The 21,020-nt window shown below is 34.8% G+C and overlaps 2 protein-coding genes across 2 annotated transcripts; both read right to left on the reverse strand.

Moving 5' to 3' along the window:
* Window positions 1-12,068: 12,068 nt before the first annotated feature.
* LOC123552232 (uncharacterized) lies at window positions 12,069-13,559 on the reverse strand. Its single transcript, XM_045341716.2, has one exon. It carries the CDS (start codon window positions 13,557-13,559, stop codon window positions 12,069-12,071), a length of 1,491 nt encoding a protein of 496 aa, XP_045197651.1.
* Window positions 13,560-16,641: 3,082 nt separating this feature from the next.
* Window positions 16,642-20,073, reverse strand: LOC128551464 (acetyl-CoA acetyltransferase, mitochondrial-like; the record flags this gene model as incomplete). The annotated part of the gene is given in 2 exon segments (XM_053532327.1): window positions 16,642-17,749; window positions 19,916-20,073. Coding segments are annotated over 2 exon segments (279 nt in total), but the record flags the coding sequence as incomplete, so codon positions are not given.
* Window positions 20,074-21,020: the final 947 nt, after the last annotated feature.

Here is a 21,020-nt window from a genome sequence, read left to right on the forward strand (position 1 = left end):
ACTATAGACCCCCTTCACCTCCCTAGGGATTTTTGTGCATTACTATACTTTGAAAACTATATGTCTAAAGTATATTTTGCAAGATGTTTGCCAATTTTAAAATTGAGATTGAAGTCGTGACAGCGATGACTTTACTTTACCTAATACTTTCCCTAGAGTCAAGTTTATTGCAAGCTCTTGATTTAATATGTGTTATTATAGTTCAACTGGAGAAGTAATAGCAAAATGTGAAGGTAAATAGTATTCATATACTTTATTTATCCATTCAAAGAACATAGGTACAGTTATTCACAGCTGAAATGGTACAGTATCATAATTGTAATGTCCGTTACAATAAATATAAATATTTAACTCTAATGTCCATAGATATATGTGAATTATAAATAAACTGTATTTCATTTAATAATTAGTAAATGTGCCTTTTACAATAGGGAATGTGTAAAAATAAAATGTAACATCCGTAACTTACGTTACTTAATACTATGTCATTACAATCTGTAAAATGTCCCCTTTACAGTCAACGCAAAATCAAACCGATATTTAAAGACCTAAAATGTAGCGTTCCTTACGTGAAGAACAAATGTATGAACATATATAAGAATTTTCTGTGACGGATGTAACATACATGTTACATACGTTACCAAAACGAATATCAGAATTCCTGACAGAAATGAAAAAAGTTATATAGTAACATACGCATTAATAGCTCTACATTGACATAATGAAACACTGTTATATATGATACACATTTAATTTGGAATCATACCATACATTAAAATATCAATGCATGCACAAATGCGTAATAAAAGTTAGAATGGACAAGAATAAGAGGAGGTTTATTCAATAATCATACATTATTGCATGTAACACGTTACGTTTGATGTAGGTCAAGATGACATAAATGTGTTTGTCACAAGGAACTTTTAGTTCAAGTGAATAGCAAGAGCTTGTAGAACACGAAATGCCCCCCCCCCCCACCTTGATGCATTCAATAACTGCACAAGGAACATAAATTTTCAGGTTATTGTGACCTTGATCATTGACCTACTGACCTCAAAATCAACAAGGGTCAACTGCTGGACATGATCATCCGGAAACGATATAACTGTTCCAGTCCACTGTGACGTTGACCATTGAGCTACTGACCTCAAAATGGGGGTCTGTGCTGGTCATGATCAATCTCCCTATTAAGTTTCGTGATCCTAGGCCCAAGCATTCTCAAGTTATTGTCCGGAAACTGTTTAACTGTTTTGGGTCACTGTGACCTTGACCCTTGACCTTAAATCAATAGGGGTCATCTGCTGTTCATGATCAACCTCCCTATAAAGTTTCGTGATCCTAGGCTTAAGCGTTCTCAAGTTATCGTCCGGAAACCGTTTAACTATTTCGGGTCATTGTGGCTTTGATTTGACCTCAACATCATTGGGGGTCATCGGATGGTCATGACCAACCTACCTAACAACTTTCATGATCCTTGGCCCAAATGTCCTTTAATTATCATCCGGACACCGTTTAACTGTTCCAAGTCACTGAGACTTTGACCTTTGACCTACTGACCTCAAAATCAATAGGGTTCATCTGCTTGTCATGATCAGCATTCCTATTAAGTTTCGTGATCCTAGGCGCAAGCATTCTCAAGTTATTGTCCGGAAATAGTTTAACTGTTCTGGGTCACTGCGCCCTTGACCTTTGACCTACTGACGTCAAAATCAGTAGGGGTCATTTGCTGGTCATGATCAACCTTTCCTATTAAGTATCGTGATCCTAGGCTTAAGCGGTTTCAAGTTATCGTCCGGAAGCCGTTTAACTATTCCATGTCATTGAGACCTTGACCTTTAACCTACTGACCTCAAAATCAATAGTAGTCATTAGCTGGTTATGACCACCCTCCCTATCAATTTTCATGATCCTTGGCCCAAGCGTTCTTGAGTTATCATCCAGAAATCGTTTAACTGTTTCGGGTCGCTGTGACCTTGACATTTGACCTACTGACCTCAAAATCAATAGGGATCCTCTGCTGGTCATGATCAACCTCCCTATTAATTTTCATGATCCTAGGCCCAAGAGTTCTTGAGTTAGCATCCGGAAACCGATTGATCTACATACTGACAGACAGACCGACCGACCGACCGACATCTGCAAAACAATATACCCCTTCTTCTTCGAAGGGGGGGGGGGGGGCATGAAAATTCTGTTCTCTTCTGATGACGCAAGTTTTACAAGTATTAACAAATTGGTGATTGTCAAATGTTTGTCAATGGTGGAAATAGGATAATGAAACTTCTACATCATTGTGATAGGAGACTGTGTATCCTAGTTCAAGTATGGCAACAGTGCAACAATCAAAAATGTAGAATACAAATACTATGTCCATTTACAGTTACTTAATGTAAGAATTTCTGTTTTTAAAGGCACTATGATATGAAGGTAGCTAGACTTTTGACGACTATTGTGGTTTCGGATTTTATCAATTCGATGGATTTGTGCATGTTTGGTCCTGTATCAAAATATACCTAAAATACTTGTTTCTCATACAAAACACATTCTAACAACTGGTATTCAACTACTATATATTATGGCGCCGATCAGACATATTCTATTTTTAAATACAGTATTGTTCTACCTTAATTCTGTGTGTCAGAACTCTTATCGTAGTAAATGCAGTCCTTTATTTCTTAATATTTACTCGAGTTAGGTACATTTGAAAGTTCAAAGTTGAAAAAGTTCTTTAAATTATACCTGGTCTGTTTGTACATTCTTGTAACTGTTCTTATTTTCGTTCTTGTTTAAAAATTGATAAAAAGGGGATATTTACATTCGAGCTATACAATTAAAAAGGCCATATTAGAAAGGGCATCGTTTGTTGATCTGATTTTGGACATGTCATGGATCTGTAGTAAAACAGCAAAATTATTAAAATTTTCAGCGCGATTTTGGTCATGCCATGGATTTGTAGTGAAACAGCAAATTATTAAAATTTTCAGCGCGTTTTTTTTTTCTAATCTGTAATATAAATATTTAAACACATGCCGACTTTCAAAGATAGTCATATTGAAATGGCTCCACTGTAATATTTACAATATATGCTTGCTTCTCTCCTCTGCAAATTAAATTATACACAGGTCATCTTTTGCAGAGGTTTATTGAATGGTTCTACATACTAATATAGGTGCCCGAATATTTTCCAAAATGGCAACTAGTGTCGCTTTCCATTTTCAAAAGCTAAAGTTATCTGCATTGTGTACATGCGACTTGAATCCCAACAAAACAAACAAAAAACGCGAGGAAGCTTTCAGTTAGTAGATAGTGCAGCTAACTTCAAATCAGTTGCCTCTCATCCCTGTGGCTTCGTGACTTTGATGTTGCCTGTGTTTTACAAATACTTTATGTTGCATATGGTTCACAAATTCATTGATGTCGCATATGTTTTATAAAGACTTTTATACTGCGTATATTTCCCAAATACATAGATGTTTCATATTTTTCAAAAAGGACTTTGATGTTGCTTATGTTTTACAAAGACATTGATGTTGTGTGTGTTTCACAAAGACATTGATGTTGCGTATGTTTCTCAAAGACATACACACATTGCTGGGGAAAGGTGTACACCAATGATGTCTGGATGGTCTGGGCACTATCACCTCGTCTCATAGAAACTTTCTTGAATTTGCCCTGACATTTCAGTTACGTTGTATTTCAATTTTTCAAAACATCAAAAATGTTCATTTTTTTTAATAATAGCAGTTGAAATGAAAGCAGAATTTCTTTTTGTTCTCATACCGGAAAGAAGAAGGATATTTAAAAGCAAGGAATAATATATGGTAGGGCTAGTTTGGAAAAAGAAGAGAAATATGAGGGATCCTCAGGAATTACGTAGACTTACATTACACTACAATGAAAAACGAGAAATCATACTATTATATACATGTACTTACATTTATAAAATATGCATTATTTACCCCATTTATGTGCCAAATTTCAAGTGTATGCCCATCACGTGATAGTCAAATTGTTATTTCTTAAGACAATGAAATATTAATTAATTTTCTAAAAATGCGACTTTATAATCATTCATATGTTCTTGTTATAGAATTATTCATGTCTGCGATTATAATTCAAAAGCTAGTGGCCTTGGTTCTATTTAATGTCTATGTACTATTTTTACTATAATGCTTATATAGGCGAATTGCTTTACCTTTCCTCGCACAGTCTTAAAAATCTTGCTTTATCACTTCGCTTAAAAGTAATTTTCCTATTTAGCATGGGTGTTCAATATTTTTTTTTTTACAATTTTAATTGTTTTGTATTGCCATTATCCATTCGCGAAATCATAAATTTCAATTTCAAAATGTTCATTTATTTTTTTTAAATAATTCATTTATTTTTTTTTAAATAAATAAACAAAAGGATTTAGATTTATGTGATTTCTAAAAATCTTTTGGTATGTATTTTCCCGTTGTATTCATCAGTGAGTTTTCTGCAAGTATGTGACAGCGATCAAACAGCGATAACATGGCTACTTCGTAGATATTCAAATCTTAAATTTTCATTTTCGATTCAACTTTTATATATAACACCTACTAAATTTGCCTTATTTGTCTGAAAAAATGCTCCAAACAATGTAAATAACTAAAATCTAAAATTAGATAATGTCAAATCGTTTCTTAAAAAATCTGAATAAATGTTCGTGACGGATTTAAGTAGACACCACTGCGTATATGAGGTTGTGATATTTCAACTTTTTGCTTAGTTTTTGTCATATCTTATGTAGCTCATAGACCTTTGCCTTGTCATAATAAGTAATAATTGTGGTGTGACGAAACTCTCTCGCCGCTGCCCTGAAACTTCTATACCCATCTTGCTTGAATATTTCGAAATAGTTTAGCGGAACCTTTAACCAGTTTTATCTACAATCAGCGGTTATAAAAACTAAGTTTCTAAGTTACAGTATTCAAACTGATCAACAGCCTGCCTGAAACAAGTAGTGTAGCACATAGGGACTGGGGGATTTCACGTGACTTTTTACCGATAAGCGATTGGCTTAATCGCATTTATGGAACGCCGTTTTTGCAATATAGTTGGCAGTCTATATGATATATAGAGAAATGTTTGTGACCTGAATTCCTCATTCATTATTTCATATAATTTATTCAAACTTTCAGCAATGATCAATATTGATACTAGTTGTGCATAAGGGTTTTTTTTTATGTTAATTGCTCTTCAGTTTCCTGGATTATGGTCCTGTTTTGTCAACGAAATCCGGGTGAAGACATGAATCACATTTTTGAAAGCTCTGGTATAGTATTTCAATATAGTCATGGAATGTGACCAGTTGAGCTAAAAGTTATGAAAGGGAAATATTGTTATTTTTGCTCAAAACAATAGCTTTCAGAATTAAGAAATATATATTTCATAGATCTACTTGTAAATCATGTAGAATGGAATAATATTTCCTACATTAAAGCGTAATGGTATAATAAAAAAACAAGTACGTTATTCACCCATAAGTTACTTTTTACTAAGTTTTAGGCTGAGTGGTCACACATACATCCATAACAATTTCTGGTCTGTATAACTTCTGGTCGCAGAAAATCTTTCGACTTGTTTGATTCTTAGCACAGTTTTTAAATTGATCAATAGCATGGTTGCATTTCGAGACTTGGTATCCAATTTCATTTTTTTTCTTATTTTGTACGAACATCTCCTTACAGAAGGAAGTCACAAGGACATTGTTACTAGTTATCACGGTAGTGATGCACTTTTATTGTAGGATGTACATGTATCATATTATGTGTACTTAAATCAAATACTTTCTTAAGTTGTCACATGAAATGTCTAACTGCTTGAGTCACATGAACTTTTGTTGCTAGCGTAAATTTTGAGAATTTTCCCATGTTCAAAATGATATAAAAGAAACTCATAACATTTACTTAACATAATAGAAATGTACACCATTAAGGCGTAAAATCAAGATTAAATTTCCTTATTTACTGTCGACGTTAACTCCATACTGGGACATAAACAAATAATATTCTGCATTTTAGTGTTTTATCAAAGCATGAAATAGTTTGGCTATATACGAAACAATGCTTGACCCTGAACTATCAAAGAAAATTGTGGATGGTTTAACCAGGTTAGGATACAGCAAGAGCAGAGCGAAACGCAGAGTAAAAATATACAACAATGCGACTATAGGGTCAACTTTATATCATAGGAAAATATATTATAAAGAACTTGATGTGATCATGACCGGAAGTCGTAGGGAAGGTATATCAAGCTTCTTGGAAAGTGACACAGATCAGATGCTGGTTCCCACCAATGTAATATGTATAGAGGTTTCAGACCTACCTTCACACATCGGACAAGAAGAAAAGATTTTAACTTTAAATTTTGACGGGGCTCCAGAAGGGTACACATTTTTACAACTTCCGCATAGCTTGCCAGATCAGAGTGTGCCAAACATCGCGAAGGATGACTTTGTTTTAAAAGAAGGGAATGCATTTCTAACAAATAACAAAAGCCTTTCCGAAGTCGTGAAAACTGATACCGATCCTAATGCTGTGTCGGACGACAACTCTATGGGAGCTGAACCTGACAGCGGATGGATTAGACAACATATTAACCAATACATTCGCCGAGGGCCTTCCCTCAATTTCACCTTGCAAATTCCTGTCGTTTGCAAATCACTGAAGTACGACAATGTCTTAGCACTGAAATGTTCTTGTCATTTCTTAAAGTCTTGGTGTGAAAGAACCAGGAGACACGATTGGCCAGGTATAGAACTGATTAACACAATCAAAGGCTTAGATGCTCATGTTGTACCTATTGGTATCAAAGGGAGTCTAGACGAAACCTTACAGTGGAGAATTAGCTATACGCTTGCTGAACTTCAGCTGGTTCACTCATTCAATGATACACAAATTAAAGTTTATGTCCTTCTAAAAATGTTGAGTAAACACGTATTACACCAGGCAATGGAAAAGGAAAATTCTGAGAGAAAAGAAAAAATGCAAAGCCCTAGTCTCTCATACATAATGAAAAATGTCGTATTTTGGATATCGGAAGAGGTGCCCATAGAAAAGTTCACTGATGAGTATTTCTCTGCAAGATTTTATCACGCTGTTGCCAAGCTGCGGGATTTTTTGGACAACAATAACATTCCAAACTATATGATTCCGTCTCGGAACCTGTGTACTGAAAAACTAACTACTTCTGAGAGAAACATATTGTTATCAAAATTGAATACCATTCTGGAAGAGAATCTTCTTATAGTAACAAGGCTGCCAGAGTTAGGAAATGAAATTAACAGCACAAATCTTCAGAAATTGAATGACGAGGCAAGGAAACGAACTGTAGAAGAAGAGTTCTTTCTGGCTACTTTCACACTCCCTCCCGAAGAATTGGCTGATATTACACACCAATTTCTCAGTGCAAGGAATCCCCTTCAGTGTGTCAGGATTTATAAAGAAAAAGTGTTGCCTCATTTCAGACAAAACGATACCAATGGCTGTTTTGATTACTTTGGGAACAGATCTGATACATGTATTCTGTTCCGTTTAGTATTTCATTTTGCTGTCAAATTTCTAAAATCAGTTTGTTGACAAAAATGAAGATATATTGTACAGACGGGATGTGTCAAACTTATAAAGAACAGTTGAAAACGTACAACATCAGTTATGCTTACTTTCAAAAGAACAAAGAATAATTTCGGACTTCATTCTACCGTTTCGTTTTTGGTAGTTGGGAGATAATCCGAGCTACCACACAAATTGAAAAAGTTCAAACTGATTTGGATTTTCCCGGGTCCCCATCTATTAGAAGTGAATATTAGTGGAAACCATGATTACACCAGCCTGAACGTTTCAGATCTAGCGGTTAATTCAAAATAAGCCGGAAAGTATGTCAAATATTGACTATTGGTCAAAGTGCAGTTATGCTTGTGATCTATGACAAATATTTCCTCAATGCAACCAGAGTTATGTCCAATGTGCGCCATGGCAAAAAAGCTCGCCGAAAAGTTATTTTTTCGTGCCCATAAAGAACAGTGCTCAAAGTCTGTATTCTCAAAGTCTGTATGACAACATTATTGATCATGTGATAAACTTTTGTCAACAAAATACATTCAATAAGGCTATATAAATGTGTTTGTTTTGGGTTTAACGCCGTTTTTCACAGTATTTCAGTTATGTAACAGCGGACAGTTAACCTAACCGGTGTTCCTGGATTCTGTACTAGTATACAAACCTTGTTCACCGCAAGTAACTGCCAACTTCCCCACATGAATCAGAGGTGGAGCACGATTGATGTCATACACGATGTCTTTTATCAAATCGTCAGGGAGAACATACGCCCCGCCCGGGGATCGAACTCACGACCTCTAGATCCGTAGATCTGCGCTCTCCCTGTTGAGCTAAGCGGGCGGGCTAGGTCTATATAGAATGTTGTCATAAACGATACAGCTATTAGACCAGAGACACTATCAGATGGATGTGCTGTTGGACTTGACATTACAGAGAGCTAGAAACTCGTATTTTTCACTTCTAATATATACAATTTAAATTCAAATAACTTGTTATTGATGGCAGACACAATGATGCTTTAAATGGATCACTTTGAAGGCGATGTCATAGAGATAGCTTAGAATTACTGCCATTCTGGCGATTCATTGATTTGCCGATCCTATTCTGTCGTTCATTTCGCATGAACACCGAAAAATGTTCATGAAAAATGAAAATTATTTCATTTCTTAAATAACATAATGTTTGTTTAACAATTTGTTAATTATGTTGTTTCATCATGTATGCTTCTTGTTCTAGTTTACAGAAGTTTAGTGTCTCATAATATATATTATTTATTCAATAACAGCAGTAAGGTAAATTATTTCTAATGCTTTCATGTACATGTAGAATACAAATTTAAAACTTTAGTGTTTGATTACTGCTGCCTGCCTGAAATATTTTTATGACAGAATTGAGACAATCGCTCAACCGCAGTTTCTGTCTAACGTTTAGCTTATAGTGCTATAGTTCCTATGAAAACTGTATAAATGTATACAAACATTTAATTGATGTCGAGTAGTGTGAGTGATTGCTATAAACTTATATTCTGATAAAGATTTACAGAACAATATAACGAATTACTTGATTTCTTTGTTTTGCATGGTGATCCGAATGCAAATCTTAGACTTTTCAGTTACGGTCTAGGCCTATAGCCCTTTGTTGTTCGTCAAAGGCTCATCGACCAGGTTTAAAAATTCGAACACGACATTCGAACCTTATGCCGGCGAGTTGTCACATAAAAGATCCAAGGCATTGGCGCCGTTATGTGTTATTTGTTAAACGAAGAGTAGAAACACATGACCATGAGAGACAAGTTTTAACTGAAAAAAAAAACACAAAAAAAAAACCCCGCAGATACTAAATGATGATCGACTGCTGGCATAAGATTGTCATTATAAGACAACATGTAATATTTAGAGTTGTAATTAATGAAAGGGAAAGTGTTTCATATATTTCTTTGAAGTACAAGTAACATCAAAAAAAATTTTTTTTTGTTATTGTTTTACTTATGACTGCACTTGCTACAGGAAACGTGGCTACTTCATATGTTGATGATTTGCAATTATAAACATTATGATGAATTGATTGTCGTTGTTACAAGTACATCAATGCGATATCTAAATCATGTCAAATAGAGTAATGAATCATGTCAAATAGAGTAATGAATCATAACAAACAAAATAGGAGAAGCCGCGTTCCAAGAACACAGCTCCCCCTTAATCCTTACCCTGCTAAATTTCTATAATGAACTTGTCCATCTTTTAATTTGGATAGTATCATTAACTGTTAAAAGGGGTGCTTTTTTGAAACCTCGTTTAAGGCCCGTTTATTTCCGAATTGAACTTTCAATTTTTCCGATATGGTATTATATTATCGGTTTTTTGACACATTAAATAAAGAAGGATAAATTCGATTTATTCGTTATATATATATCTTTTAAATAGTTTTAGATAACGAATTTGCTTCGGCGGCAATCGTTGAATTAATCTTTCCTCTAAATGATGATATAATTTTAGAAATTGTAAGTTTATTATTTCACTTACTCTTTTAACGTTTTTTTTTTAAAACCCTTATTTTCCATTGAAGTAAAAGTCTAATTTTGGACAAAATTTAGGGTCATTTTCGTTGATATACTGCGCAAAATACGGAAAACGGGGAAAAAAATCGTTTTTGCTTCAGTGGTGTTTCAAAGAAAAATTATTGCTCGACTCAACTGTGTAAAAATAAAATAAGTATTTTTATTATTTCGCTTACCTTTTGTGCCTTTTATACAATCACAATTACTTTTAAAACTGAGACTCGGACTGGCTCGGGAATTTCCGAAGTTTCCCGAATGCGAGTGGTAATATCTAAGCAGACGACTCGATTACTTTAAACGTTTACTGCGACTTTGTGATCTAAAGATAAATGTCTATGTTTTCTGTTTTAGATCATCATCATTTATCATTTCTTTAGTATTAGGCATTTATTTAAATTATTTATTTTAGATAAACTATTCTTGCATTCCGAATCGGGCGTATATGTATCTGGTGTAAATTACCCATCTTTCAAACAAGGATCTGTCAGAAAAGAATGAATGTCTGAATGTGTAAGTAAAGATTAATATTGCAAATTGACTAATCAATAATTTTTCATTTTAAATTTATTATTTTGCCAAAATTGTTGAAATATTTCAAACAGGTACAATAATAATCTAGAAACCATACTAGGGGTAATAAATTGTAATAACAGGGGCTGATAGCAGGTATAATGACACTGTACACAATAAACATGTTTCGTTGAAAGAAAAGAGACATTTAATTGCAGCAATAAAATAAAAATCCATAGAATAGTAATAATATGTTTTATTCTTTAATTAAACAAATTATGCTTTTTGCCGGCAACTTCAATTTTAGATTTATACCTCGCAACAAATAAAGTTTCTTAATCTTTTAATATTTCAATTGCTCATGTTTAATTATATAATGCGAAGTAACGTTATCCTACTGCAAAGGAATAAATGGCGTAATAATGTCAAATCTAAAGGAACTGACCTCCAGATTTTGGATAAAAAATGATCTTTCTTTTGAACTGAATATATTATGAACACATGAACATGAGGTTTTCTTTCTTGACAATCTGATGAATAATTCATATACACATTTATACAATATTATAATTTTAAATGTATTACAGCTAATTACATGTCTATTAAATATTTATATAACAAAATTTCATTAGTGTATGCAATTTCAACTGCAATTTAGATGAGCCTTTTATGCGGATTAAAATGAAAAAAGAAGTTAATCAGAGAAAAAAAGTAAGTAAAAGGGGTGCTTACTAAAAAGATACTGACTGAATAGCGGAAAGTGCGGATGTGCAGGCTGATCAAAATCTACACTGGTCGCAAAGGCAGAATCAGTTGTGTTCAGCATGCTATGGGTTAAAAAGAAACCAGCGATGTATATATGAATGTGCACATTCATGCAGAAAAAAAGAGTGATCAGTTTGGTAAACATTCATTCATTTTAGCCCGCACCTCACTGATCATATGTGGTGTTTGAAAAAAAAATTAGTTAAAAAAAAAATAAAATAAAAAAAACAGTCAGAATCACAGATCGCAGAGTAGGCCAACCACAAGAGATGTAGCAGACGGGTTGTTTCAAATACACAGTAAAAACATAAAACATTTTACTTATATGAATTATATGAAAATGGGGATAGTGTAAAAAGGAAGATGAAGGGATGTACCAAGATCCTATCCTCTGTGTTTGCTATTTGCGTAGTGTACAAGTGGTATCAAACAGTAATCATAATCAAGCAATGTAAAAGAAAAATATAGAAAACACATTGCATCCATTTTGACAAAACTCATATAATTGCGCTGGTATGTACTGTTATGATGTTGTCTTGGTGACAAATGCAAAAAAAATAAAAAAAAATCATAATTTACGTTTGAGGCAGTTTCTCACCGCTCTCTGGAGACTAATATTTCATTCCCCCAAAACGCACTTTTTAGGCTGCTTCCAGTCAAAGGCCTAATTGTCCATAAAACTGCATGAGTATTTTCCTAAAAATTTCTTCGTCTGACATGTGGCTGAACTGTTCAAAGAAACCGGATGTATTATTCTGTCGAAAATATGGCAAAACCTTTTCTACGTAGATCAATCCACTTTCTTCACGTGTGTGTGCATCGTGAAACTGTAGAATTACCTCCGCCAATTGTTCTGGAGGGAGAGTAAACGTTGAAAGCAGGAACTGTTCTTCCGTAAATCTCTTCATGGCTTTCATATTCAACTCTTCTTCGTTTGAATTATTAATTTCGTCTGCTAACTGTGGGATCCGTTTTAAGAATTCTAGTCCTTCTTTCAAAATGTCTTCAATTTCAGATAGTAAGATTACTCTTTGCTCAGGTGTCAGCTTTTCCATGCACAAGTTTCTGGACGGAATCATGTAGTTTGGAAGATTCTCCTCTTCAAGATATTTCTTCAACTTGACGAGTGTTTCTAGGAGCCTCTCAAAAAACTGTTCCTTTGTGAACATTTCTACAGGTCCATCTTCCGAAATCCAGAACATGATGTTCTTCATAATATATGTCAAGCCGGGAACATGCACGTTGTCGCCCTTTTCTGATGTTCTCGTTTTAAGAGCTGGTTCCAATACCCCTTTTGCCAGCATCTTTAAAACGGCATAAACCTTGATCTGTGTGTCATTGAAGGATTTAACAAGTTCAATTTCTGCAAGTGTGTAGCATATTCTCCACTGCAGCGTTTCATGTATGCTGCCCTTCACACCAGTTGGTACAACATGGGCATTGAGACCTTTGATCTTTTCGATGAGCTCTAAGCCTGGCCAGTCATATTTGCGCTTGCTGTCACACCATTCATGTATTCCTGAACAGTAACATTTCAGAGCTAAAACACGGTCATAGTTGAGAAATCTATTTCCCATTGGCATTGGAATGGAAAACGGGAACGCGGGCCCGGTAATCTCGCTTTGGGTTATATTATGTCTCATCCAGCCAGTGTCTAAATCAGCAACATCTTCATGGCCTGTGACAGATTCCTCGTCCTCTTTATTAGTCTCATCACGAAATTCCTGTGTATTTTTCAGGTACAGAGTATTTCCTTTCTGAACAATTTCCCAGTTAATCATTTTTGGAAGTCTTTGAGTCAGTCCATCGTTAGCAAGCTTAAGAAATGTATAGCCGGATGGTGCATCTTCAAAATCTAAATCGATAGTCACGTGCTCGCCACGTGGATTGATACCAGTCTCACAACAAGCTACATAAGCCGGTACAATCATTTCGTCAGTGTCGCTCACCCAGAAGCTTGCAAGTCCTTCTCTGCGACTTCCTGTGATGATAAGCTCAAGGTCTTCATTGTACTTTCTCCTATGGTATAAAGTTGAGCCTTTTGTAGCATTGTTATATATTTTCACTCTTTCTGTAGCTCTTTCTTTGCTATATCCCAACCTCTCCAAACCGGCTAGAACGTTTCCCAACAAGACGTTATCAGCCATTAGTTAATCAACAATCTGTAAAATAATGTCTAACATTTCGAATCGAATAAAAACATTTTATACACGATACTATTGTTCATATAAGCATATATTCGCTGTTGTAAACAATTCGTAAGTAGTTGTTCATGCATGATTCGATGTACATGTAGAAACATCGTATACCGCCTACAGGTTTCAATTGAGAAGAAAAGATATGTCGAAAGGGAAACTACTGACAGAGAGTCTGAGTAATTGCTTAAATACTATAGATTTGAAAACCTGTAACCTGAAAATCACGGAAATACTTTTCCATTTGCTGTGCAATTGTCAGATCTGTGAAATCATAAGACAACAGTAAGCATAAAAATATGAACATGTGATACCTTACTCTAATGGTTCAGCAGATTATCTTTTTATTAACAATGACGTTAATCACTGAAATCCCCATTAAACAGATCCAACCTTCCTTTCTACATAAAAGTTCCTAAGGTTATTCCCAGCGAATTATTTTCATTTCGTAGGAGGAGAGGTCAATGTGAACCAGGCACACAAAAGTACTATATACCGGTATAATATAATAAATGTATATTGTGGTTAATGCAGTGATAATCAAGTCAAATATCTCCGGTGAAATATTGTTTTGCATTCGTCGACTGTCTGCCCAAATTTAGCGTGCCCGTGCTTTTGTCTCCATGACATATGGCAGTATTTTAAAGGAACAACACAGGACTGGTTGATAGTTAGCTTAGTTATGTATACTGTCAATATGTTCCGGCCGGATTATCTATTGCAGATTTATGCGGGCCCCTAAGAAGTCCATTTAAACCCTTATCATGCTGAACACGACTGTGTCCGGCCTTTGAGACCAGTGTAGAACATGATCAGCAGTCTGATCATGGTCTGCACTGTTCGCCATCCAGTCAGTTTCTTTTTTGGTAAGCACCCTTTTAACAGTTAATAATACTGTCTAATTAAAAGATACAAAAGTTCATTATAGAAATTTAGCAGGGTAAGTGTTAATATAATTTGCCTAAACAGTGTTTTTTTCTCTCGACTATTGGTTAAGATTTGAGTATAATATTAAACTTAGGTAAGGGATTTGAATGGATCTTCATAGAAATAATCTCTAAACTGTAGTCAAGCTGAACTATATAGAGAAACCTGAGAGAGGTCTACTGCAAAATTCTGGAACATATTCAGGCATCGACCTGTATTTGATAACAGGTCTCAGAATTCAAATTCGCTGGGCCTACGATTGATTTGTTTGGCTGGAAACAGCCATAACTACGCAGCGCAGCGTAAACAAATAGACTTAATGAATAAAACAAAACAAAGGTCTACTGCACAACCATTAAGTGGTTCATTAGAAAAGATGCCCAAATGAGCCTAACTCAATTAAATGAGGACCTACACATTTCGATCTTGCTTCTGACCAAGACTGGTAAATATCCACGAAGCAGTTTCATTAAAAGTTATTTAAAGTCTTCTCTTAGTTTTGCTGTGTTTGCCCCACCTTGTGAAACCAACTAAACAAACTAGAGGGAGGTCCATACAAGGGTGCTATAGATTAAATTTGGTCTATAATGTGTATCACTAAAGTGTATGTTTTTCTATTGTTTTTCTATTTCAAGCTTTGGCAGCCCAACATGCTATTAAGTGGAAACATATATTAATAAAATTGAGAAAGGTCCATTTAAGGATTTTACTGACCAAGCTTAGCAAAGATATTTCAGGCAATTCATAAAAAGCTGTTGTTTAAAGTTTTCCCTAAAAGGAGTATAGTTGAACCAGTTGAACAAAATATTGAGAGGACAATGCATGGCTGCTACTGAACAAATTTGGCGAAGATCCATCCGTTGGTTGATGAGAGGTAGATATTTGAAGGTTTTTCTATTTTTAGCTCCGATGGTCCTTAACTGGCCATGCAGAATTATTTGAACATATTAGAGAGGTCAATACTATAATGCTAACGACCAAGTTGGTGAAGATCAATCCATTGGCTTAGTAGGAGATGTTCTTTAAATATGTTTTTCTAATAGGGGTAAAGCAGAACCATGTGAACAAACTTGCAAGGTCCGTGCCAGGCTGCTACAAACCAAGTTTAGTGCAAATTCTGACCAATAGTTTCTGAGGAGATGTATTAGTAAAAATGTTGATGTAGGATTAATTTATGGATACAGGATGACTGATGATGGACCATCCACCTATACTTAAAGCTCACCCTAAAGTCATTATAAGTAAAATGTAGCCAACAAGACAGATGAGCCCTGAATAATCTGCCCATACTAATACCATAACCAGAACACTTGGTTCAGGAGAACTAAAAGTAATGTTGCTAGTTGATGCTCTATGAGTAAAAGGCCCTGAATGAAAACTTCCCTTACTACACAGTTCCAAAGGAATAATGTAGAAACGTATCAGTTCTATTTGCATATTTTATTGTTTCATAACATGTACATGGTATATGCAACAGAATTCAATCCTTGACCATGAAAATCTAAATATTAAGTTTCCAAATACTGTTGACCATATTTTGTCTGAAAGAGTCAAAAGTAATTTACTACAGGGATAAGCATGTTTGTTCATGTTATAGCATCTGCAGAATCCAGAAGAATTAGTTGGTATCTGAGCCTGGAAGGGTATTCTACGATAAAATGTGTAAAAACTAATCAATGAATATATTGTCCCTCATGTCATAAAATTTCCATAAATGTGCATGAATGCAGGCATTGTCTTAATACGCTGACGTCATTTCCTTTTGAATTATCATTTTGGGGCCGTAATACATTTACGCTTTGCCACAGAATGTGCATATACTGAAAGGTGTTTTAACAGTATGTGAGCGAGATAATCTCTCTGTTAAAACATGTTTATTTTCCTATCAAAACACCCCCGAAATGTTACAATAACAGAACTTTAATGGAAACTTTATTGAATCAGAATTCAAACAACAAAAATCTCAATTGACTGTGCAACAGATAATTTTCTGGAATTTCCCTTGACACTTGTAAAATGCCTAGATACAGAAGTTAGGCAAGAAATCAGTGCTGAATGTGGAAGCATTAAATTAAACAGAAGGTACTGTAAATATTCATACACAAAGCAATCTTTATCAAGGTTTATTATATCTTAAAAGTATATCATAAACTTCAAGCAACTATCACTTCACAACTTTAACAGAATCTGAAGGTAAGTGTTCTAAGTAACAGAAACATGGTGTCAGATTGTCAATATTATTACAGAAATTTAATGTTTGATTCACTTAATCTGCATCAAGGTAGTTCATTCATTTCTTTTTTAATATATAACAACAATACATCACTCTAAGTACACAAAGATGGTGAAATGAACTATTATTTTTCAAACTATAACAAATGATTTTAAATTCATCACCAAAATCCTTTTTGGATACCTGTTTTAATTGCTATTTTGACTGCATTTATTGTTATGCACTTTTTTTTCCAGAAAAACTTGAGCATAAAAGCGACATGCCCATATATAATTTTGAAGTCATTTTTTTTAACTTTTCAGTTTTAGCAGTAAAGTAAAAGTCAAAATGGCTACAAATCATAGAATAAATACAGTCATAACACTTCAAGTTAAATGATATAAAACAAAACCTTAAATGAGGTATTACAATGAGTCTATGACGAGTACACAGTAAACTAGGATCTTACACCTTGCTCACACCATCAAAACTTGTCTACTTCAAAAACCAACTGTGTCTCATCTACCACATACTAAACATTCACAAACCAATGTACAGTCAAACTTGTATGAAGCAGTCGTCCACAGAAATGCCACAATCTGGCTGCTTAAGGCAAGTGACTGTTTAATAAAGCTGATGCAAGATTAAGTGTAGTTTCACTGTATAAACAAATGAAGTTCAACTGTCATTCTTTGAATCCCTGTTTCCCAGATGAATAAATGTGTCACAATTTCTTTCATCACAGCAGTATTATAAAGTTACATCGTAATACCATTAGCACACACACAAAAACCCAAATCTGACACAGAACTCCATGTCAGTAAAACCAGATCCAATGATTCACTGAGTATACGTATTGGTTAGTTATCACAGTTATTTTGTTCATAATTTCTCAATAAGGATGGCTGATGCTCCTCCGCCCCCGTTACAAATGCCTGCCAATCCTTTCTCTCCTGGTTTCAGGGCATGCACCATGTGTGTTGTGATCCTGTTACCCGACATCCTGCATAGAGAAAAAGTAACATATTATCCATTAGAAACTTGTTTGTTTCATTTGTATCCATATAGCAATAATCTAGTGACATACCAACTTCTGATAAGCTGAAAGATAAGACAAAACAAAACTTTTAGCAAATTCAGCAGCTGCCATCATGAAATCAAATACAGTCAATCCAATACATACAGACCAGTTTTTGGAGAGCCAAAAATTAGTGTTTGTTTTAGGCGGTCTTTTTCAATAAGTTATCTTGTCCTATGACCTACTGATCCCTTATATAAGGGTTATCTACTGGCAACTGGTAAATATCCTGTGAAGTTTGAAGGTAGTAGGCCATAGCATTTTTAAGTTACTAAGCTGAAACTGTTTCAAGGTCAAAGTGGCCTTGACCTTTGAAATACTAACCCCCAAAACAAAAGGGGAAATCTACTGACCAAAGGCAATCATCTTATGAAGTTTAAGGACTGTAGGCCAAAGCATTCTTCAGCTGTCATTCTGAAACTGATTTTCAGCTCAAGACCATCGTGACCTCGACCTTTGACCTACTGACTCCATAACTACAGGGATTATCTACTGTCCACAGGCAATCATCCTATGAAGTTTGACAACTGTTCGCCAAAGTATTCTTTAGTTATCAATCTTATAAACCGATTTTCAGCTCAGTCATCATGACCTTGACCTACAGGCAACCCATGTCAAAATCTATAGGTGTCAACTACTCTTCATGACCAACCTGCCTACCAAGTTTTAAGTTCCTGTGCTGATGGGTTCTTCAATGATCAATCTGAAACTGAGGGGACTGATGGACAGTCCTTTTACTGAATGCTTAGCCTTCAGTAAGGCATAAAAAACTGATGTCAAAATGACTGAACTTTACAATAGAAAATACTCCAGGAAAATCATTGTCTTTTAATAATAAATTCAAACGATATTTTAAAGATTTTAAAAGCTCCTTTACCACCCTTGTAGTTATTTAGAAATGTGTATAATATCAATGGTATTGTATTATTATTTAAGGAAGGGGAGGGAAATCAAGGAAAAATGTGATATGAACAGTCACTTAATTAGTGGCCTTACCCACTGGCACCAGAACAGAAAGAAAATGCCTCTGTACATGTTATACCTTACCCCTAGGTATTCTATAAGAACCATGGTCATGAACGGGAAAATATACTAACCCGTTTCAATCGTAAATTTCTCAACTTAAACGCACAGTTCGGTGAATGGGTACCTAGTATATTGAACAAGCGGTAATTTGTCTTCCATCGTGCACCAGTCACATTGTCTCAATATTCCATATTGCTGAGTTTATCAACATATTTTATGCTTTCGTCAGCGTTACAGAAAAAAACTTGCTTGACCTTCCCTAATGAACATCCGGTCTAGAGGTCACGGTAGTGTGCAAATGTTTGGCGAAATGTAAACAAACAAAAACAGAATTTAAAAAAGAATCACATTTTCACAATAAAACCCGAAATGATGAATGAAATTCATCTTGTATATGATCTTTAATTTGAAATCATACATTGGTCTGCATCTGTTCTGTTTATTTTATTCATTTTGCACACTTATGCTGTATTTTCACATTTTAGCGAACACGTGTAGTAAAATGACGATTGACATACATTTTCACGTTAGCCAATCAGAATGGTTTTGTAATCTAGAACGGAACTTCACCAGGGAAGTTCAAGCAAGTTTTTTGTGTAACGTTGAAATACTATAAACTACGCGTTGTTTTTCTAAGATAAGATGCATTGAAGAAATGTGACTGTTACACAATGGAAGATAAATTAACACTTGTTTGATATCCATAGTACACATTTACGGAACTGCGTGTTTTAGGTATGAAATGTGCGATTGAAACGGGTTAGTATATTTTTCACTTCATGACCATGGTTCTTATAGAATACCTAGGGGCAGGGTATAACATGTACAGAGGCATTTTCTTTCTGGTCTGGCGCCAGTGGCCTTACCAATAGAAGTTTGATGCTTTTATATAATTAAAGAACTGCAGCTGCCGGTCTTTTTTACATCACACAGAGCAAGGTGTAGACAAATACAATGACAATAGAGTTTTATTCTGTGTCATTTATACACTGTTAGCAATGTGACATACATTCAAATGAAAACTAAAGTATCTGTACATTTGGAATGTATAATACAACTTCTCACCCAATAGGATGACCAAGGCTGACAGCTCCACCATGTATATTGACTTTGTTAATGTCTAAGTTCAGCATCTGTATGTTTGCTAGTACCACTACACTGAATGCCTCATTGATCTCCCACATAGTAATATCATCACTTTTCACCCCTGTTGCTTCTAAAACCTGAAAATAATGAAGTATCTCCACACATTATAACAAAAACTATAGCAGATCTAGCAGTAAAATTATGAAATAACAAAACAAGTTGATGCTAGTTTAACCTGAAATTCTTTACCAATAGTTTTTTTTAAGACAAGACTCAAACACCAGGATCTTGAGTATTTACCAAATAATCCAGGACTGTAACTGGTTTATTGTCTGAATAATGAACCATTGTAAAACTTAAATAAACTACAAGTCTTTGTTTATTTTCAGTCTTACATTCTCATTGAAATTATTAATATAATGATAAAATATAGAGCTTTGCTCATCCAAGTAGGAATGAACAGGATATACGTGTAATGCTGAAATTTGACATCATAACTGATGGTATAATGATCCCTGACTGGTCCACTCATCAACTGTAGTTTATCCCAGAATATACAATGTGTGACTACCTCTTTGTTTAAATGATAAACAAGAGCTGTCACAGGAGACAGCGCGCTCGACTATTTCGATGCTGGATAGTGAAATTGGGCACATCTGAGGAAACTAGAGCTGTCACTGGAGTGTTTAATGACTCCAATTGTGGATGAAGATATTGCACAATAGCCTGAGTCTATGTCAAAAATATCAACTTAAAGTAATAAGAGAGGTAAAGATAAAATGTATCAAAACACTATATAAGTATATCCTAAGCAAAAAGGGGCATAATTCATTAAATATTGGTGCCAAAGTTATGCACCTTGTGTCATATGGTGTGCGTGATGATGCTGAACAACTATTTTAAGTTTGAATCAAATCCATTCAGTAATAACAAGAGACAGAGTGAAAGTGCATCAAAACTTTAACCTAAAATTCTAAGTAAAAAGAAGGAATAATTAATGAAAAATTGGTGCCAGAGTTATGCACCTTGCACCATATGGTGTGGGTGAAGATGTTGAACAACTATTTTAAGTCTGAATCAGATC

Source organism: Mercenaria mercenaria, unplaced genomic scaffold, assembly GCF_021730395.1.
Source record: "Mercenaria mercenaria strain notata unplaced genomic scaffold, MADL_Memer_1 contig_111, whole genome shotgun sequence".
Taxonomy (NCBI): Eukaryota; Metazoa; Mollusca; class Bivalvia; order Venerida; family Veneridae; genus Mercenaria; species Mercenaria mercenaria.

Bases quoted from the DNA above. Each gene is read 5' to 3' on its own strand.
- LOC123552232 (XM_045341716.2), bottom strand. From the start codon at position 13,559: ATGGCTGATAACGTCTTGTTGGGAAACGTTCTAGCCGGTTTGGAGAGG.